The following is a 22,768-nucleotide window of genomic DNA, read 5'->3' as shown; positions in this document are numbered from 1 at the left end:
TATGTTTACTAATGTTAATGTTTACTAATAACTTTCATAAAAAATATATATACCAAATGACAGCATCAACAGACAAATAAACATGAAAAAAGCACATGTAAATCAAGTAAAAGTTATATACTGTATATGTAAGTCTTCCTATACAGACTTTTTAAGACAACTGTGAAAATAAATAGTAAGAGACGACTACAAACAGTATACAGACCTGAGACTACAGTGGGGCTGTGCTGGTACATATTTCTTTACATACAGTACCTCTTATACATTAAAACCTGAATGTGCAGCAGAAGCTACAGTAGTCAATTTAAAAACTATTATGGTACATGCTACAATACTCCAAAAATACACCTAAAAAACACATTTGCTATAAGCAAATAACATCAAATCACTTTTCTGGAATGTATTAAGTATCCCGATTAAGGTTCCCACGGCACATTTTCTCCTCATGGTCCCAGACGTGAGGAGATCTGGAGAGGAAATGAAACAATTCATTAATTTAATTGTCAGAACCATTTGAGTAACTGTCAAAAACACGACTCCTGCTGTTGACTCTCGACGTTTGATTGAGATCCGATGACTAACTGTATGAACCTTCCGATCTTTCTTACGGACTTAACTTCCTAAATTACTCTGAATGAATGAATTATGCCTTTGTTAATGATTACTGCATCAATCAATCAATCAATTATCAGATGTGTGTTGTGAAAAATTAAACCAGAAATCCATTAACAAATGAATGAATCATTTGTGCTATGAATTACTTATTGGACAGATGAATGAATGCACAGACAATTAAACGAATGACTAAATAAATTATTAAATGAATGATAAAATGATTTACTAAACTGACTTATGAACTGAAGGAACACATGACTACCTTTGTAAATTGTCTTATTAATAAAAGCCTTACATCTGACTTATTCCATTACTTCAATAATTTAAGAATTTGTTAAGAACAAATAAAGTAAAAATTCAGCAGAAAGCTCAATCTTAGTAAGCACTGCTATACTATTAAAGAGGGAATTCACTGTATTTCCCAACATACATGTAAAAAGTAAGGCACTGCTCTCTCAGCTGTCATTGGGTGTGCTGCTCTGGCTTTGTCCACCAGAGGGCAGTGTAGCACCAGAGGACGGGGCTGGGGAGCGATGGGAGTTGGAGTTCTTTGATGTGGAGGAGGCAGAGCTACACCCTGCCCGCCCTAATGGGACATCTTCGGGGTCATCAGAGAGCAGGGCGTCTTCCTGGTCCTTGTCCAAAGGAAACACTCGTGGCTCCCAGGGTGTCTGAGGCTGCCGGAGGACAGAGGGCATATATAAAGGATCTGAGCAACAATTCTTCATATATATTATACACATCTGTAAATTGAATATACTTGACATGGTGGCATGATTTAGAGTTTAGTATGTGCTATATGTATCACTTTCTAGAATATAACATTTATATCGACAAATCAATTATGTATTGAGCCTTTTCATAATAATGTACAACACATGTTAAAGGGACTGTATGTACGTTTTTACATTTATAAACTTTTTTAAATTGTTTTTTATTGCCAATGTGTGAACAGGATGTAACCTAACCTACAAAATGAGACCTTCTGCGATTTTCTGGGTTTCCTCTATCAGCCTGTAAACTGCTTTAAATGTGAAGAATGCGGGCTGTTTTTTCTGGGAAAATCAAACGGATGTGCCGTAATGCGCGCTCGCGAGTGCCTTTACTCTCTTCAGCTCCGCTTACAGGGCTAACAGTGTGCAACGATAGCTAACATTCGGTTAGAAATGGAGTGCTCTAACGCCAACAAACGACCAGCCCCTCACCATAACTCGGACTCCAACACAAACTCCACAGATCCACGAAAAACACAAAGTTTAATGAAGCCCATCTTGCAAAACAGGAATGTGACCGACGTCGGGGGGAAAACTAGTGTTGTGGGACAAGCGTGTTCTGATTCTTACATAGAGCCCCTTTAAAATTGTGAAATAATGTCCAGAACCCTGATTAGTGCTCTTCCCAATAACAAACTTTGAAGGCTGTATCATAGAGGTGCATGGCTCTGATGCCTGTTTAAAAAATCTAACTGTTGTGCTTCAATCAGGGTTTGTATGGCCGCAGGAGTGCATAACAAGTGCAAAGCAGTGAAGTTGGGGATATTCGTGGTGTGGAGACGGTTGATTTGGACAGTCTGGTTTAGTAGCAACTCATTCCTTCTCCAATCAAAGCCAAGTGGCGCAGAGCACTGCAATCAGAGGATCATCAACTGGAGCAGAGTGGAGACAAGTGTCTGTGTAGGCTCTCAAGGGTGCATCTAGGCTATTTAACCCACACAATATGACTGGGAAAGAGTATTGATTAGTCTGCAACCCAGTTTTGCCGCTCTATACTCTACCTCCCTCTTCTGAAGCACAGATAACAAATGTACATTTGACTGGAATGTTACAGAAAATCAGCAACATTTAGGGGTTGAAGTGATAAAATGATCATCTATAAGCAATATACATCTAAATTTTCCTTTTATAGTGATTATAAGTTAAGAAAAAAAAAAACATTACCTATTTAATCAACTTATTTTATCTCCCTGGGACTTTTGATCACTTTGATGTCGCAGGAAAAATGAGTTAATAAGATCCTTGACCCACTCTGACCCCAAATTCATTATCGTTTGATTTTAATGGTGGCAATCCAGGAGGAGAAAGGATTCTTCTTTCCAGTGCAAAACTCATTTTATAAAACACCAGTTGGCATCAGTGTGAAAATATGTAATAAGTAATAGGTGTGTCTTTTATATGTTATTAAAGAAGAATACTCAAATTGCAATTAAAAATATTGCGGGGCAATATTGTTTCGATAAAGTGAAGATACTGGTATCATACGAAAAAAGAAGACCGAAGGAATCGATTGGTATCAACCATGTCATGTTAGCTTGTCGGGAAGAATGCTAAATAACGCTCCAAATTTATGCTAAATTTTGGTCAGGAAAAACTGGCATTTTCAAAGGGGTTGCTTGACCTCTGACCTCAAGATATGTGAATGAAAACTCTGAGATGAACAGAGTGAAAAGTGTATCTTATTAGATAAAACAGATGTTGACAAACTGCATCATTTTGAAAAAGGGTAATTTATCGCAATATATCTTATCATAAAATGTTTAAAATCACAATGAGATCGTATCGTGACTTAAGTACTGTGATAATATCGTATCATGGGGCCTCTAGTGATTCCCACCTCTATCAGATACGTGGCCACTATGTTGGAGACGTGGCATCATAATGTAACAGCCAATAGAAAACTGCTGTGTGTGACTCAGTGTGTTCCCTCCTATGGCACCTGAATCATCATACGCTGATATTCAGAGTTTGTTTGGGGGATTTGGGGTTTCAGCTGTGGTGCTTTTGATCTTACCATCCACTCCGCTGAGCTTTGCTGTTCATCAGTATCCAGCTGAGCACAACTCGACTCCACAGAGCTCTCCTCTCCTGATGTGCACATCCCGCCCCCACTGCCTGACAACCTGCTGCCAGATCTGGAGAGAAAAAAAACAAGCATTCGCCATGAAACTTCACTAGGAGATTACTCAACATTCCCCTTTCACACAGGCTATATTTACATGCAGATGAACAAACCAAGTGTGCAATAGTTGCGGTGCGTGGTCAGCACAGTGAGTTTAGGATTTAATCCAGTTGTCAAATGCATCTGTTTGTTATCATCTTCTGATAAAATCATGAAATGTGACAAACACTGTCCGACATTTCTGCGGTTTGAGAAAGGCAGTTTATTCTCCCTAACCCACCTGACGCCTGTAGTTCACCTTGCATTTTGCATGTAACAGTATTCAAATGAGTGTGTGTGTGTGTGTGTGTGTGTGTGTGTGTTTCCACCTTTTAGGACGCATGATGCCCCATGAAGGCCAGCGCAATTTCTCTCTCTGCTCTAAGTCCAGATGTCTCTGTGCAAAAACTTCATCAATGAGATCCTCCACCTGAAACACACACACACACACACACACACACACACACAAATTAGATGATATTTTTTATCACAAATCACAATAAACAGCTCATGTCCAAAGCGAGGAGACACTACCTGTCCATCCTCATCGTCCTCTTCCTTCTCTGCCTCACTGTTCATCAGAGACGAGGTGTCAATCACCCGCCAACTGCAAACAAAGACAGACAATGATGGCGAACAGTGTTCACAAAATCATTCCATTTCAAAGTATAAGCAGTGTGTTTAATTACAGCCGTATTATTATGTATCAGACGTTAAACGCATTAAACGCCCCAGAAATTGTGAAAATTAATCGCGAGACAAAGTAAATCAAGCACTAATTCTTAAATAAAACGTAATTAATAAATAACTACTGTACATACACAACGGTAACCTTGCACGGCAGCTGGATTCTCGGGATGTCACGAGATCATCGCAGGATTAAATGTCACACGAAAATCCATCTTTTGAGGCTCCAAGTAATGCGTTTGTGTCCTGGCTCTCCAGACAAAGGACCAATCAGCGACCTGTGAGGAGCTACTACAGCTACGGGCGTGGTTTAGGTGTGTGTGAGACCCGGTAAAATGACACGGAGAGGCGACTGTTTGTTCTAAACGACAATGGCGGCTCCTAAAGAGGTTAGAGTAGATGTTGCAACAGCATCAGTTATATCAGAACTGGAGATTATTTCTTTATTGAAAGAACGGCACTGAACATGTGAAGTACGGCAATGTTTTGCCTTCAGTTAGATTTGCTTAATTTGATTGACGGATGGTTCATTCAATCACCTGCCAAGTATTTTTTGAAAGTGCCTGCCCTTTCCAAACAGTTTCCAATGACAGCTTCTCAGATGGTTTTGTGAAAGTTAGGTTAACATAACGGAGGCATGATCAAGAGTCGAGACATTTTGATTCATTTTTGGGGACGATGATAGTCCTGATGATGTTAGTCGGACCAGTCGTTTTCAAGAAAGTCTGTGATGGGTCAAAATACAAATCCAGCACCTTTAGAACTCTGTGCAACTCCGTTTGCTCAGTTTTGCTCCATACCTGGGTGTCAGGATGTCTTTGTACTGCAGCTTCTCCACTTTAGCCAGAGACATGGGGATGACAATGTTGTTAATGTTGTACACACTCTCTCCCTGGCGTTTGCGAACAAAGCCCTAAAAGGAAACATGGTGTGACAGTTCACACCAATGAGTCAGAAGTGCTCACACATTCAAAGCCCTTCTCCATCGCCAGGTTGCCGTGATACAGGTTTTCTATAGACTGACCAGTCTTTTTTTTTTAACTCATATGCACGTCAAACAATGCTTTTGAATGCATGTTGTAAGAGTGTGTTTTTACCGGTTTAATTCGAGTCTTGATTGGGGCATTACTGTATGTGTCAATGAGGATTCTCACAAGTATACACGTTCACAAATGTGTGTTACCTGTGAGGCTGGCTTGCGTGAAACCTGTGTGTAGCTCTCCTCCAGCACTTCATCTGAAGTGTCTGGGTCACCGAGCTGGTACAGGACATCTTCCTCATCTGGGTATAACACACACACCATTTAATCACAAACTGATTCACTGTAAATCTGGAACATAGGGTGACCATACACTTGCTTACACACACCTTCTATCAGCCTGTGGATGCGTCTTTTTTTTCTTTTCCTCTGATTGGCTCTCCTGTGTCGACCCTGAGCAGAGCCTGCCGTCCTGATAGGTGACAGACCCAGAACTCTGCTTTTATGATGCCTCGCATGCTGCTTGTATGTGTGACCTATAATGTGACACACAGACACGGAAACTGAGTTAATACACCACGGGGATTTCTTTACATTCCAAACGGCCCTTCAGTTCCTCAGGGATTTTACGCTTTGGTTGAAGTGTGTACAAAAGCTAATCTTTAACCCTTAGACTTATTATTTTGGCAGGGGGACTGCATCTCAGTTTCTATTCGTTACTCACACCAACAGCTTTATTTCCAGTAATCATAGTGCAGATAACTTGCCAGCCAAATGTAAAATATTTAATCTCTTCCTTTTTGCTTAGATAGGTGAAAAAAAAGCTTAAATCAACTGTGCTAAAGACACTTTGATGTTTTTTAGGGTCTTGAATAGATACTTTTTTTCTTTTTTGTGTTACCTTGCTCACCAAAATACTGCCTGCCAGCAGGGCTACAAAAGTTATAGATGCACACACACACTTATCTCAGCCTTAGTTCTAGTGTTGTTATATTCAATGATGTCAGGAAACTGCTGCCAGTTTCAAACAGAACTTAATGCCTTGAATCCACCATTCATTTCAATAATAAAGTACATTATTTGTGTTGTAGTGCCTGTGCTTTCTATTCTTACACTGTACAAACAGCTACCATAGTTAACTATTAATCCAAGTGCGTCATTAGTCATTATTCTCCACGCCATTTGCCCATATTTCCGTCTCCTTCTTGCTTAGACTGTTTATGTAATCTAATTTTACTTTAGCTACGATAAGAGGTCTGTTGCCGTGTGCCAGACTTTTATTTTAGCTGACGTTTACTTGACAGGCCGTCAAAAGGAGAATAACATCATTCAAGCTGACGGGAAATCGACGGCGTGGTGGGTGAGTGACGTCTTCATAAATTTCCAGTCTGCCTCCTTTGTGTCTCCTCTTTTACTCTCTCTCTCTCTACTTCTACTACATCACTTCATGCCTTTTTTCACCTCCCCTTTGTATTTAACACAATCTAAAACACAATGTTCAATCAAACTGCCCCGGATGAACAGGGAATATTCTGAAGTCAACCAATCATTGATTGTTTTGGATCATCAATCTATAACCATGGGAGTAAGGGCCACTTAAAGCCCTGAAACCAGAGCCGCCAGAGATATGTAAGTGCAGAGGTAAATGATCATTCAGTAGCTTCAGACTAATATACAAAGACACATATTGACGTCTGGTGAAATGCCACATGATTTCATTTCCACCTGCTGCTCAGTTAGAGGCCTCATACAGACCCAGTGGGATGTCTGACATACTAGAAAACCACTTATGATGCTACACAGGGAGATAACAAGCAGACACAGCAGCCATTTTATTCAAGGTAATATTGTTTCCTTTCACTACAACCGACCATTGTTAGTTTATTATTGTCAGAATTACTCATAATTTATTGTTTAGAAACAATGTAAACAAAAAATTAATTTGAGTCTATCAAAATGTAAATGTTTTGTTAGTATAACTAATATTCTATTTTTTTTTTTTACAAATTAAATGTTTACAATAGCTTTGAATGTAAAAATAAACATATAACAATACAATAAATTAAAGTAGGGCTGTCAATCGATTAAAATAGTTAATCACAAATTAATCACACATTTTTTTATCTGTTCAAAATGTACCTTAAAAGGGAGATATGTCAAGTATTTAATACTCTTATCAACATGGAAGAGGGCAAATATGCTTGCTTTATACAAAAAAATTAAGTATATATTTATTATTGGAAATCAATTACCAGCATAAAACAATGACAAATATTGTCCAGAAACCCTCACAGGTATTGCATTTAGCATAAAAAATATGCTCAAATCTATATTTACATGTCTTGAGGTCAGAGGTTTTTCCTTGCTAAAATTTAGCGTAACTTTGGAGCGTTATTTAACCTCCTTCACGACAAGCTAGTATGACATGGTTGGATTCCTCAGGTTTTCTAGTTTCATATGATGCCAATATCTTCTATCCAGCTCTAAAACTCAGCCCGCTACAACCTCCGGAAGATCGATTGCGTTAATAAAACAATTAGTGGCGTTAAAACGAATTTGCGTTAACGCATTATTATCGAGTTAACTTTGACCGCCCTGTATTAAATACAAATTATAACATTATTCCGTGCTATGCCTTATCACATTGGGACCAAAGCACCACCAGTAATGTAGCTACAGTCATTCTAATAAAAGGTACCATTGGAAGGTTTCTGACTGTGAAGCTGCAGCAGGTGGTGTTGACTTTGCACCAACATTAAATTACCATCAACTTCAAAAACAGACTTCATTGCACCACAGCAAAGAGAAGTGGATCAAAAGCCAGTGAGGCTCCTATCTGTTAGAATGCAGGTGCAGTCTTTTAAATAACACCTCTGCCTTCCTGTCATCTTCCTCATCAGTTGACTACGACAGAGAACAGAGCGGGTTACAAGCATTTTATAGCCCAGCTCACAAGCAGCACCTAAACATATAGGCTCAGTAAGATGTACTGGTATACTGTGGCAATGACAAAACATGGTACATGTAGAGCAAAAGAGAGTAAGCGGAACATAAGAGAGGACAGCACCATAGAACAGTACAGGTGTAATCAATACTGGTAAAGGGCAGGATCTTACTGGTGTGCAGTGGAGTGGAGCTGCGTCTGTTGTAGTGTGCTGGACCGGATGGTTGGATGTTGATAACCAGAGGCCTTTGGGACCATTCTTCTCTGGCCGCGACCCTCTTGAAGGGGTGGGACAGAAGAGTGTCTGGAAGAGGACGACACAAATTTAAGTATGCTGTCAAAACAATGTTTTTCAGCAGTCTAACATTTTTATGATCAATTTCTCAGCACATTTCTATATGCAAGCATGCAATCAAGGGCCCAACATGGCCGGTGTGCGTTGCACCTCAGAGTAGGTCTGCCAAGTCAAATATGAAGCCAAGAAATGACTCTTGTGAACTACTCCATTCAGAAAACAGCAGATGAATCAATATTACAAATTTTCTTTTCAAAGAAAAAAGTTGCTTAGCGTACACAAGTCTTCCCACACGTTTAAGATTGTATAGCCTTTTTAACACTAGTCAATGTTGTGAAGCTGTGTTAATGTTTCTCTTACCGAGTGAAAGAGACGACACAGGGTGACGTGTGGAGTTGGGGGTCCTGGAGGACAGGGCCCTGCTGGAGCTGCAGTCCGGACCAGAGCACAGGACTACGGGATCACAAGATGAGCAACATGAACAGGAAGATGATGAGAGAGAAGAGGAGAGGGTGGACGTGAACCTCCCCGAGTCCTGAATCACAAGAGAAAACAAGAGAGGGAGAAAATTGGTAACACTTCATTTTACAGGTCCGCAAATTTCATGGTAATTAGGTGATAATTAGCAAGTGACCTATTTGAAATTTCTTTGGAATTACTGACAAATTACCCCAATATTTACCTCAACATTTATCAAAAAATACTACCAGGTCATTTGATCCATTGTTAACATAAAATATTGATTAGTGCAGGTTTAAATAAAGATATCACAAAAAAATGAACACAAAACTGAATTGAAGTATTGTGTGTGTGTGATATTGTATATAATTGTACAATGATAATGTGGTAGCTCTTATTACTAGAACTGTGTGACGCTACAGTAAGCAGGGCATTGCCAACCACTTGACCTTTGACTTGGGCAAGAACATAGCAATGTCCCCAGGCTAAATAAAGGCTAGAGCTTTAAAATAATCACATTCACTTGTTTATTTGAAGCAAATCCAAGAGATATTACCGCTTAATTAAAGGCAGGTGTTGGGCTTTAAACATTAATTCCTGTTTAATTTGAGGAACTATTTTAGTGATATGGCATTCCAACACTGAAGCCCGACTAAGAGCCACTGCTTTGAAGCTACATTTGACATGAATAATTTTACAATACAGTAATCATGCAAAGTTCTGGCGTCATCTGTCATCATTACTGTCTTTACTGTCACATCCTCAGAATAGCGAGGGGGGGAATGCAAATGCAACTGTATGCATCCATCTATTATCTACACCCGCTTACACTGCACAGGGATATGGGCGGCACTAATGAGCGGTTTTAAGATAAGAATAAGCGTGTGAGGTAAATAAGAAATAATACAAAACTGAACACATTGTAATTGAAACAGCAAATAATCCCAGAAATAAAATAGAGGAGACTGTGTGTGTGTGCCTACCTGTGGACTGCTGGGGTTGCATGTGTTGAAAGTGAACAGTTTAGGCTTGTGGTAGGTGACCAAGGGTCTGGTCCGGGCACACACGCATGACACATTAGCTTTGAAGAGCCCCCTGGTCCCCAGTCTCCTTCGCTTAGAACTCCCAGGCACAGAGACGTTGTCTCCTTTCTGACCACTGAGGGGACGAGATCAGGTGAGGTCATGGACATGTCAAGGATATGATTCATGCTTAGATCACAAGTACTCAAAAAGCAAGTTCTTCCAATGTGCTGTTGGGCTTAGATCTTCTCTGAGAATAATAACCAGGAACAAAAAACACCTTGTTACATGCATAAACAAGCAGAAGGTCTTTTTTTTTTTTTTTTTTAAATCACGTGGCTTTTATCTTCAGAGCCAGACAGGGAGAGTTAAAAAGGCAGCAGGAAGGAAAGACATGAAGGGATGATTCAAGTCAGGCCAGATGGTGTGGAGCAACCAGGCTGTTTCACTGGGTTACATTACAAACAGGGAGCATGTTTTCAACCTTGATAACGTAGCCTGTAGCCTAGGCCTAAACGGGACAATGGACAAACCTCTATCGGTATCACTTTCTCTGTTTTGAATTTACATGCATTTGCTTTATCTAACTTGTACGATCTGTCGTCTATTAAATATATCAATATATGATCTATTTCTCCTTAGAGAGCGTCTTATCTAATCAAGCATAATTTAAATGTACAGTGTGTAGGATTTGTGGTTGCAGATTGCAACCAAAGGAGTATCCCTCCGCTCACTCCTCCCTTTCTAAGACTGCGGTAACGTGAGCCACTGAGTGCCAAACCGTGGTAACGCCATCCTTACCATAATAACACTACTTTAGGAGCAACGGAAGTCAAATGGCGGCTGGCGATACCACGGATTTGCTCTCTGAGGCTCACGTTGCCGCAGTTTCGCAAGCGTGTCGGAGAACTACGGTGGCCTTCAGGTAATGTAAAAATTGAAACGGCTCTCTCTAAAACTAGTGTTTGGTTTGTCTGTTCTGGGCTACTTTAGAAACATGGAGGAGCAACATTGCGGACTCCGTGAAGAGGACCCGCTCCCTATGTAGATATGAAGGGCTCATTCTAAGCTAACGAAAACACAACGATTCTTATTTTCAGGTGATTATACACTAATGAAAACATAGTTATGAATATTATAATCCATTTCTGCTAATAGATCCCCCGAAATGTTACACACTGTTCCTTTAAGAGTCCCATGTCTGATTATTTCAGCTGCAAATTATCTACTTTGAACTTGTTGCTGAAAAGTGACTAGCCCCCACATAGGCCTGTGAGTGTGTGTGAGTGTGTGTGTGTGTGTGTGTGTGTGCGTGTGTGTGTGTGTGTGTGTGTGTGTGTGTTCTCTACCTTGTGAAGGCTCTCTTGCCCTCCCAGGTGTGTGGTTGTTTAGATAGTGGTGAAAAGCTGAGAGGAGGCATCAGACTGTTGACAATCTGGCTGAGCTGAGCGCTCTGCAATGAAGACATCATCCATATACTGTAATGCTTTTCATAAGTGATTCATTTAACATTAGTGTGAAACAAAATTCATCTCTATAGTATATAGATATACTAATCAAGATACAGTGTTTAAACTCTCTTGGCACCTTAATATTGTTTGCTATGAGAGATTCTGGACTGATCAGACTGATAAACGTGTGTATGGTGTGTGACGTTTGAAAGGATCAACAGTACAGACTCATTTTATTCAGGTACCTCGGTGCTATTCATGCTACCAATGTGCAGCACTATGATTGACTATTGATGATTGATGATGCTTTAAGAATTACTCAGTTGCTTCACTGCAGAGCTGTGGCTCAAACGTGTTAACTGCTGTCCAGTAGTGATTTTAAACAGCACATATCTACATCCAATGTCAGACTACATATCAACACAGAGTGGGAAGCTAAACATATCCACATAAATTACACTCTTAAAAGCACAACACAAGGTGCTTAAACATCCACTTTTCTGGTCAAACAAACTCACTTCTGTCAAGTGAAATGAAAATGCAGAGTTGAGGTTGTGTTAATGCACATCAGCTGGTTCAGGTGCAATTTTGTACTCATTTTGGCATAAAATTATACATGAGTATCTGCCTGTTTTAATTGGGGACACTGTTCCCTGAAATCGAAAAAATGCTTTAGTGCCATTTTTTTAATTTATGTAAAATGTTTAATACTTTTTTTTTTTAAACTAGAACAGATAAATAAATATACACAAATACACATCTAAGAACAATTTTTTATACCATTAAGACAGTCTGTAACAGATGATTCCCAGCATCAGCTCACCCTCTACAGCCACAAGGACGAATACGGTATTTCCCTTTGAGCTGATTAAATACCTGTAGGCTTCATAAAGCAGCAGGAATTCATGCATTCCAGAGTTAGTCCCTAATTTAGGACAATAACACAAGGTCAAGCAGCATGCATGCCTTAATTAATTAGTTTAATTTTCTCAACCTAGCAATGGGATATATACAGTGTATATACAGTAGATATATAGATACACAACCTCCTGTGCTTTTCTACATTACAGACTGATAAACTAATACATTTAAAAGGATATTATCCTGACTTTGTGTATTGTAGATTACATTTACATTACAGGTGTGTGTGTGTGTGTGTGTGTGTGTGTGTGTGTGTGTGTGTATACCAGTTCCTCCCTCCTACCTGTCTCTCTATGTTGTGCAGAAGTCGTGTGGGGCTGCAATGTTCAGTGTCAGCATCTGAGGCCGTGCTGGATAACCCGGCCATTTCTCTCAGCAGGGTCTGCTGGATCTGTCTGTCTGTCAGTGGCTGGGACTCTGCAAGCACCACACCACCCTTAGACACACACACACAAACACGAGTTAACCTTTTAACCCTCGCCAGCCTTTGGGGGTGGTCCGCCTGAATTAAAATAAATAGACTATTTATGATTTTTGGATCCTTGCAATGACTGAATTCAGACATCTAAAAGACTTTTTATTCACAAAGAATATTGTTTAAAAGTAGAGAGAGACAGCATACTTTCAAGTTTTCAATTGTATACTCTGCCATGCATTGTACCTTGATTATACAATTAAACAAAACAACAGGACATTCTCTCTGAAAAAATGACCATAATGCTGGAAAGACGAGTCTATAGATACATACAGTATGTAACCTTTCATAGTGATAGTAGTCCATGAACGTTGGTTCCATGGCTTAATGCAGATTTAAAATGTGTCTACAGTAGCTCACCTTTCTACAAGATACTTGCAATAAGACAGCAAAAGTTGGCTGACCCTATACATTGTCTTCACACAAAACTGACTTGTATCAAGGCCTGCCCTTAATAATTTATGGCTGCCAGTTGGTACATTATGTCAACCGCCCTTCATTGAGGTGCTTACAGAGGACTTTTGTCTTACCTTGGTAGAGCGAATGTGCTTGTGGAGCTCCACCAGTTGCTGTATCCTCCCCTCCAGCTCGGCCAGCCGTAGCTGCAACCAACTCCATCTGCTGCCCAGCTCAGCTCTCTCTTCCAGCCACCGCCTCTCACAGCTGCTGCTGCTGCTGCTGCTGCTGCTGGCAGGAGAAGCAGGGTGATGGATGACAGAGAAGGACACTTAGACCCATGTAGTGGTATTACAGTATTCCATTCATTCTTGTCAAATGGTGAAACGACCTCACAAGAAGATCATTCAAAAAGCTTTGGAATTTGTCCATGAATGTGGAAAAATGTCAATGAATGCAGTCGTGAACTCCAGTATGAAGAGTTCAGCATACGAGAATCATTGGCAGGAAAATGTGTGTCACCAAAGGGAAAAGTAACACAAAGAGAGCACTGACATACCAAACCTGCAGCACTGTCATCTTATGACCTATTTTACACCAACCATGTTGCCATGTAGCATGTGTAAATTGTTAAGCATCCCAACAACATAGGGGGGTTGGGGGGGGATTTTGCGGAAGCACAAAAGCTTATCTAGGCCACAGAATAAAACACTGTTGATTTGTGTGGTGTGTATCTATAGTATGTTTCCATGGCACTAGCCTGTTCAGTTAGCATTTATCTTCTGTGTGTGTGTGGTTGGCTGGCTTCAGCGGGGCAATAGTTGCTATGGCAGTGCTCTTGGACCTTGGCGAGGACAGGGAGCGACTCCCCCCACTTCAAACAGGAGGTTAGGGCCAGTCAGAAAGCAGCTACACACAGGGGATCTGGCAATACCCTTTGGTATTGTGAGGTAGTTATTGTAATATTAGCCTGTTACGTCAATACCCAAAATGTTGTTTGCTTGCCTGATCACAATTAGACTCAGTTTATTGTAGATATGAAGGAGAACTTTGCAAATGAAAACAAATTGAATTCCTGCCTTAACATGGTGATGTCGCCAAGCAACACATTTGCACAATACCTGCCTAGCGGCTAGTTTGGCCCGCCCTCAAACCAAGCTAGTTAGAGCAGAGCTGGAGCGGAGTCTGAAGAGTTTGGTTCGGTTGACCAATCACAACAGACTGGGCTTTTCGGGCCTAACTGCCAAACTTGAGGCTTTAAAATGGCAGTCCACTAACCAATGAGTGACTACGTCCACTTCTTACAGTCTATGGGCACTTCAGACAGAGGGTGAATAGAGGTGCTGCAGCACAGTCGGTATGAGTTTTTTTTGAACATTAAAGCATTTGAACATGTTCTAGTAGAAACCCAAAAAATACAAGTATGCACCTGAAAATAAGCATAATAGGTCCTCTTTAATAACTGCTTCTGGACTGGGTTTCACTCAACCCTAAGCTAATATCCGTGTGTTAAGGAGTATCTCTCCCTCTTCCCTCCACCGACAATGACCAGACCTGGCTGCCCCGCGGCTCTTTCCAACTGTATAATGAGAAAATTCCTGGAATATTTGCCAAGCAGTAGGCGAGTCAGTGGGAGAGGACTGGAGAGGAAAGGTTGCCTTATACCTGTTAGTGTGCAAGTACATATTTACATACATAATTTCCATGAAGATATTAACATCGCTGAATATAATGTGGTAATGTCTAACAGCCCACTGGCTATCCTCCACAGTGAGAAAGAATGAGTTTTCAAAGCCAAGTCCTGGTTGAATAAGAGGCCAGCCCCAGCAAGTTGTTGTGGGTTTATGAATCCTCCTATTTGGATTGTGTTTCTTGGCTCCTGCAGAGACATTCAGGCTTTTGGGTGTGTCCTGCACTTCAACTTTCCAACACATAGCCCTTTACAAATACTTCCACACAACACTGTACATCTAAAATTACAAACATACTGAAAACTGAAAATGTGCAACAGCTGGAAGTGTGAAGGACTGCTGCCCAGTGCAGTGAGCAACGTGGACACATGGTTTCAAACCATCTCACCGCTTTACAAGTTCACACTTAGAATGTTAAAGGCCAACTATTTCCACATTTTCTAAAGGGGGACAATGTCTTGTCCCTTTTCCAGCGTGGAGATATCCTCTTCAAGGAGGAACTTGCCATAAAAACTCCCCAGGGGAGGTTTATTGGCGAAGCACAGAGCATTGTTCCACAGACTCGTACAAAAGGCAAGCTGACGCTTCCAAGATGACCGAAGCTGGCCAAATAAAAAAACTCACACACACCACACACGCACAAAAAACCCTTTCTCATTCCTGTTCTCAGTGCTAATAAACATGCCCCCAATTTTGTAAACAGCTCCTGTTTATTGCACTGATTCAGGAGGCAAACAGAAGGGTTGAAGAGCTACATCTAACTGAAGAAATAAAATGGTGCTGCACTTAGAGCAAACATGACTTCACTCGTCCAAATAGAAAGGTCTAATAGGACTGAAGCCAAGACCAAGACGTTACCCCTCCTGTCCTAACCCTGACTCCACACTGACGTCCCCACATTGCAGACTAGTAAGTGTATTAACCTGGTAACATGATGTTGGTAACGTGGTGCTAAAAATAATTAAACTGACTACTACCCCTACACAGCCAGGAGAACAGCAGAATAACTCTGGCACAGCATATGTCTCTCTCAAAACAATCTCCTTCCCAAAGTATCTAGTTTCTGTTGTATTTTTGTAACGCTTATCAGTTTAATTTTCAAATTAAATGATAAGGGACACGGATATCTTTTTCCCTGAAATTTCTGAAGCAAATATGCAGTATATCACTCCCAAATGTTTCCTGTCACTTTCTACTGTCAGCCAGAAAAATTATTGAAAAGGTTTGCAGGCAATTAATTGTTCAGAAAGGATGTGACAAGTAATTGTCCAGATACAGACTTTCATTATACTGTAGATCTGACCTGAATTTGACATGTTTGCACTCGGTCTGTTGGTCATTTCATTTTGCGCCAATCATGGTGTACAGCATGCTGTAAACAAGACACCGGCATGTTGGATTTGTTTTGTTTTTGTAGCTCAGTTGCTTCCATTCCCTGTATTTAATATTGCAGTGTTTCTCATTAACATATTTATTTGTGGATATTTGCCACAATATTAACCAGACCAATGCAAAGATGTAACAGGAAAAATATGTAAAAAAAAATCTGATTATAATAATTTGCAATGTGCAGTTTTTCTGCAAGTTGATATGGTTTTGTGGCTTGTTAGCACCACAAAAAACATCCTAACTGGACGTCAGAACATAAAGGATTTCCATCATTTTTTTCTCGCCTGGCTCTCTTTGAGCAAGGACACAAGTACAGCAGCACCATCCATCCAAACCACACACACACAGGTCACACACTTCCAAAATATTTTTCACTAGAACGAGGCGGAGCACGATGGCACAGAGTGGCTGCCATGTTACAGGCTTGCTGGCATTGCCGTGTTTATTTCCTAGCCTGTGGGTAGAGAGAGCTGGCTTGTCTGCTGAATGTACGACTGCAGCATGGAAAGACAACGTGTGTGTGTGTGTGTGTGTGTGTGTGTGTGTGTGTGTGTGTGTGTGTGTGTGTGTATATGTGTGTGCATGGCTAAAAAATGTCATCACACTCTCCACAGCTGGGAGGACAAAACTCTTATGACAACCGCACTGTAAACTTTGCTGAGGGCCAAGTGAAATATGCGCCTAACCCTGCAGAGCCACAGCGGACCTCATACACAGAGACAGCTGACTTTCCAAAACGTATACCGTCATTCTGAAATAATCTCTCCAATTGACACCATATTTGTATTCTTTTTCAAAGTTCCCTCTCGCTGTGTTTTCAGTGTCTTCGTTGTTCTGAATTTAAAGGTTGCTTAGAGTAAGAGTCCACCTCTGTGTAGTCTGAATTAAAACCAACGGCTCCAGCGTGAACCACCGCTGAGTTCTTCTGGCAACCAAATCACAGAAAAGCATGATAAATCTTTTGGCAGTGAGAGAACAGTGGAGTTTGTGAAATGGTTTCTTATTGTTTTTATTCAACACAAGCATGTGAAATCATGTCTCACCACGACTTGATAAGCAAAATACGAGGTTCAGGGGATTTCTAAAGTCTCTCCTTTTTTGTGGTGTGTTTATTTAGCTGGAATAACCAGCTGTGACCCATATGACACACACTGTGGCTCTTAGAAATACTCAAAATAAGAAAAGAGACTTCAATTTCAAGGCGGTCCACAACTTCAGAGACAAGGAAACTGGTCTCACTCAATTTGCTTGTAAAAAAAGAACCAATCCTTTCATGTTCTACATATGGAAAATGTGTTTTCGAACAAGCAATACAGCCCAATAAACAAGTACAAAATGTACAACCGAATCTGTTGATTGCAGCCATTTAAAATAGGGGTGTAACGATCCATCGATCTGGATCGATATAGCGATTCAATGATCAACGATCAAATATCATCGATGCAAAGTGAAAACATCGATACATATCGGCATCTTAAAGATACGCCTTTATTTTGAAATTCTTAACTGATAAAAAAACATTTGCACTTAAACATGAGAAATGTGGCACTTTATAGACAACAAGAGGTCTATTTGTATTGTTTTTATAAAAATAAAAAAATTATGTTTTTCATTTAAATGTCTGGAAGAGTCTAGTAATAAAATTGTCAAATCTTAATTTAGTTGCTTTTTGTGAGTTGATATAAATGTAACTGCTTGTGTTAAATATATATAAAACATAATATTGTCTCATATTGATCGCGGGCCTCGGAATTGAATCGAATCAAAATCAAATCGTGGCAAACTTTGTGATATCGGCAAATATTGTACTGTTGTCCAAAGAATGGATATAATATTGTATTGTGATGAAACTTCACATCATATTTGAACTATATAATAAGAACACCTATAACGTGTTATGAAATGTTATATTTTTTCTAATGAGTAGCAGCTAATTATGATTTTTGTCTTGTGTCATATACCCCAGTTGCCCAAAGAAGCCACCTTCAGGGCTTTAGGATTTTAGTCATGTTGATTAATGTGTTTCACAGGACGCATGCAGCTAACTACGTCCACCTTCTACTCACACACGTGAAGTCTTGGTTCTGCCGTGGATCTTCTCCTCCTCTTGCTCCTCGTCTGAGCTGCTGCTGGCCGTGGCCTCAGAGTCCAGAGCCTCCTGCAGGCCTCTCAGCACCGCCTGGCTGGAGCGGCTGAACTCTCTGAGCTCTGCGAAGGAGCACGTGGCTGTGGACGACTCCAGCCAAGAACAATGGGGTTTACTTCCCACTATACTGGAACGTATGGAGTCCGGGCTGTCGAGAGACACGCCACCGCCGAGCTGATGGTGCCTTTCCAGCCCCTCCAGCTGCTGGGTGCAGTGAAGCAAAGCGTGCTCTCCCAGCAGGGCTTGCAGTCTCCTCTGCAGCCTCTGAGCTTGGCTCTGCAGCCCTGCCTGCCTGGAAATCTGCTCCTTCACGACCGCCTCGAGCACGGCTCTGGGTGCCGGCTGCTCGGAGTGCACCCTGCCACTGCAAGGCTGCGCTGAAGATGGAGAAGGACAGCCCATTCCAGCCACTTTCCCTTGTGTCTGTGTAGGTGGGGGCGCAAAGAAGGAAGTGTAGCCCTGGGAGTTTATCTCTCCATGGGAATATGAAGGAGGAACACTGGTGAGGATAAGAGGGGAGCGATGCACATCACCGCCATCTGGCCCACGTTCAGGAGCAGCGCTGTGTCCATGCAGCAGGCGAGCCTCTTGCCTATTGTGCTCAGTGAATAAAAACATGTCTGGTACACCTGGGAAGACGCAGGCCACCTGATGAGAGTTTCTCCGGCCTTTATTGAAGGAAAGGAAGCTGAGGAGGGAAGCAGGGCTGGGGAGGAGCACCGTCTCGCACTGGCTGGCAGACGCCTGCAGACGCGGGGACAGCACAGGGCTGGCAGGGACGTCCAGGGGGCTCACAGGGAGACAAGAGTCCAGAGAGGGAAAAAGGGAAAGGTTGAGCCACATCTTCTGGAGTTCACCGTCATCTGTCGACCTCATGGGAGACTCCAGCTCAGCACTATGCACGGCTCTCCCATCTGAGTCCATTCTGGCGGAGGCAGGAGGTGAGGACAGGTGGATCCCGTGGTCATCTTTCAGGATTTTGGTCAGGGCTGGGGCCATACCCGATGGTCAAGGCAGCAAACTTCACAGCCTTAAATCACCTGACAAGAAAAAACACATGTTTTGTAGTAGGGCTGTCAAAGTTAACGGGATAATAAGCGTTAACGCAAATTTGTCACTAATTTCTTTAACGCATAAACGCAATCGATGTTTCGGAGGTTGTAGCGGGCTCAGTTACTCAGTACTGGTATCATATAAAACCAGAAAAACCTAATCCATTGGTATATCAACCATGTCATAGTAGCTTAGGAGGTTACATAACGCTCCAAACTTACTCTAAATGTTGGTGTGTGTTATATTCCTAAGGGGAATTTCCAAAGGGGTCCCTAGATCTCTGACCTCAAGATATGTGAATGGGTTCTATGGGTACCCACGAGTCTCCCCTTTACAGACATGCCCACTTTATGATAATCACATGCAGTTTTGGGGCAAGTCGTAGTCAAGTCAGCACACTGACACACTGACAGCTGTTGTTGCCTGTTGGGCTTGAGTTTGCCATGTGATTTGAGTATATTTGTCATGCTAAATGCAGTACCTGTGAGGGTTTCTGGACAATATTTGTCATTGTTTTGTGTTGTTAATTAGGGCGGCTGTGGCTCAGAGAGTAGAGCAGGTCATCCACCAATCGGAAGGTTGGTGGTTCGATCCCCGGCTGCTCCGGGTCACATGTCGATGTGTCCTTGAGCAAGAACCCCAAATTGCTCCTGAAGGCACAGCCACAGTGTGTGAATGAGTATTTAGATTAGATCCTGATGGCCAGAGTTGAATGTGTGTGTGAATGCTGACATGTAGTGTTAAAGTGGTTGGAAGACTAGAAAAGCGCTGTATAAATGCAAGTCCATTTGCCATTTAATTGATTTCCAATAATAAATATATACATACATTTGCATAAACCAAGCATAATTGACCACTCCTGTGTTGATAAGATTAATTAAATAATTGACAAATTTCCCTTTAAAGGGACTATTTGTAACTTTTTAAGCGTATAAATGTAGCGGGTCGCCACACATGCGCGCTCGCATATGCACGTTCGCGTGTGGCCGCTGCCTCTCCTCCTCTGCCTGCCTGCTTTCACTCAGAGAGCGCGCGCGTTCTCAGCTCGCTCCACCTCTAGACGTGAACGCGCGCTCACTCCACACTGCAGAAGAGTTAGTTTAGCTCTGAGAATATCTAGTGAATGTTCAGTGGACGTTTGTGCAGAAATAAATGCTGCAGCTCCTCCAGACCAACAGAGGTTTCCCGTGTCTTGTGAAGTGACGGAGCTCCTCAGTTAGTGACGTTATCGTCTCGTTACCGACCGGGTGCCGGTGTCTCCTCTGCTCTCTCCGGCTGCGGGCGGAGAGAGCAGAGAGACACGCTGCAGAGCCCCGCTGCATCAGCCTGCACTGAGGCACTAAAAGCCAACACTAAGATCAGATCTAAATCATGTTCATGGAGAGACCTTCGTCTGGTCAGCTAACATTACTGCCAAGCAGCTGAAATATAGAGTGATATTGTGGTTTTAGCTGTGTCTCCTCACTGTTTTAAGCGATGCTGTTCAGGTATAATTAGAGCGAGCAAGCGCGAGCCCCACGCTGACTTTCGTTGATTTCACGGCCACAGGTGTCGCTGTTAACAAGCATTTCTGAAAGTTACAAATAGTCCCTTTAAGTTACATTTTGAACAGATAAATATATATTAATATTTTATTATCTATCGACAGCCCTAGTTAGTAGCTATAATAAATAATAAAATAAATAAAATAAAATAATAATAAATAATAAAATAAATAATAAATAGTCCCTTTAAGTTACATTTTGAACAGATAAATATATATTAATATTTTATTATCTATCGACAGCCCTAGTTAGTAGCTATAATAAATAATAAAATAAATAAAATAAAATAATAATAAATAATAAAATAAATAATAAATAGTCCCTTTAAGTTACATTTTGAACAGATAAATATATATTAATATTTTATTATCTATCGACAGCCGTAGTTAGTAGCTATAATAAATAATAAAATAAATAAAATAAAATAATAATAAATAATAAAATAAATAATAAATAGTCCCTTTAAGTTACATTTTGAACAGATAAATATATATTATTTTATTATCTATGGACAGCCCTAGTTAGTAGCTATAATAAATAATAAAATAAATAAAATAAAATAATAATAAATAATAAAATAAATAATAAATAGTCCCTTTAAGTTACATTTTGAACAGATAAATATATATTATTTTATTATCTATGGACAGCCCTAGTTAGTAGCTATAATAAATAATAAAATAAATAAAATAAAATAATAATAAATAATAAAATAAATAATAAATAGTCCCTTTAAGTTACATTTTGAACAGATAAATATATATTAATATTTTATTATCTATGGACAGCCCTAGTTAGTAGCTATAATATCCTCATGCAAAATAAATCATAAAAAAATAAAGCTGTAAGCACCATACACAGATCACTGTTTATTAGTAGGAATACTAATACACCATTAAACTGAACTGTGGTGGAGTAAGACTGACAGTCACCATGGTGAGAACCACTACAGTGATTTAACACTGAGGGGGATACACACCGCGGTTACGGTTAACGGGTCGCCTTGTTCACCGTTTATCGGCCACATATTTCGGTAACAACACGCACATTTTAGAGCATAACATCCTCATTTTGTTGCTGCTGCTCAGTTTATTTGGGTTAACTCTGGTTCCCCTCTGATTTATAACGTTTAGCTCATTAACTAACGGTAACTAACGGATTAACTAACTAACTAGAGGCGAAGCCAGTTACCGTTATAACCGTTAGTTTAAATTAACAATCACTTAAACTGTCCACTAACGGACATTAACCGTCAACACTCCATATAAAGTATGTTTAACATGAACGTTGCTCACCTGAACAGCAGCTCAACCGTCGTTCATTACGGTCAGATTTAACGTTGAATATGACGTTAAATCTTTCTTTTATCGGTCCTTCCGGTGATTTAAATCTGACTGGTTTATCTGGCTATCCCCCTGGCTGTCCGACGGTGACATTTATTCTGATCTCCTCTCCTTTTAACTGCCTCCTTCTCCTCCTTCGTCCTCCTCCTCCTCCTCCTCTTCTTCACTCATCAACTGCCGAGAGGACTGAAACACTCATTTGAACGAGGAGGGGCTGGACTCGCGATGCCTTCATGGTCCTCTTCAGAAGCTCGGACAAAGAAGAACACAGAGGGAAAAATTCCACTTCCCCAATTTTTTTTATTTTTTTTCTTATTTTATTTTATTGAGAAATTTACATTACAATATGGCATCGTACAGAACAGTCCACAACAAAACAATACAAAAACAAAAGTAAGGGAATGTGTGAATAGTGCTAATAGTG

The 22,768-nt window shown here is 40.7% G+C and overlaps 1 protein-coding gene across 3 annotated transcripts; it reads right to left on the bottom strand.

Annotated features, from left to right (window-relative positions):
• kansl1l (KAT8 regulatory NSL complex subunit 1-like) lies at window positions 1–22,547 on the bottom strand. Of its 3 annotated transcripts, none has more exons than XM_037789365.1 (16): window positions 22,297–22,547; window positions 18,325–19,444; window positions 13,313–13,469; window positions 12,591–12,743; window positions 11,285–11,388; window positions 9,897–10,071; window positions 8,815–8,989; window positions 8,332–8,463; window positions 5,605–5,751; window positions 5,420–5,517; window positions 5,037–5,149; window positions 4,084–4,156; window positions 3,879–3,979; window positions 3,403–3,523; window positions 1,046–1,292; window positions 1–467 (listed from the first exon to the last, which is right to left on the bottom strand). In XM_037789365.1, exons 2-15 carry the CDS (start codon window positions 19,401–19,403, stop codon window positions 1,071–1,073), a joined length of 2,850 nt encoding a protein of 949 aa, XP_037645293.1. In that variant the 5' UTR covers window positions 19,404–19,444; window positions 22,297–22,547; the 3' UTR covers window positions 1–467; window positions 1,046–1,070. The 3 variants fall into 3 exon arrangements, with proteins under 3 accessions (XP_037645293.1, XP_037645294.1, XP_037645295.1); XM_037789366.1 differs by having other exon boundaries at window positions 13,313–13,466; XM_037789367.1 differs by having other exon boundaries at window positions 13,313–13,463.
• Window positions 22,548–22,768: the final 221 nt, after the last annotated feature.

This window comes from Sebastes umbrosus, chromosome 13 (assembly GCF_015220745.1).
Source record: "Sebastes umbrosus isolate fSebUmb1 chromosome 13, fSebUmb1.pri, whole genome shotgun sequence".
NCBI classification, from domain to species: domain Eukaryota; kingdom Metazoa; phylum Chordata; class Actinopteri; order Perciformes; family Sebastidae; genus Sebastes; species Sebastes umbrosus.
This window is presented reverse-complemented; position numbering and strand designations above follow the sequence as displayed.

Excerpts from the sequence above, each read along its gene's own strand:
- kansl1l (XM_037789365.1), bottom strand. The coding sequence starts at position 19,403 with ATGGCCCCAGCCCTGACCAAAATCCTGAAAGATGACCACGGGATCCAC. Across the intron at positions 8,990-9,896 it reads GCAACCCCAGCAGTCCACAG|GACTCGGGGAGGTTCACGTC; the intron begins GTAGGCACACAC and ends CTTGTGATTCAG. Across the intron at positions 3,980-4,083 it reads AGGACGATGAGGATGGACAG|GTGGAGGATCTCATTGATGA; the intron begins GTAGTGTCTCCT and ends TGTGTGTTTCAG.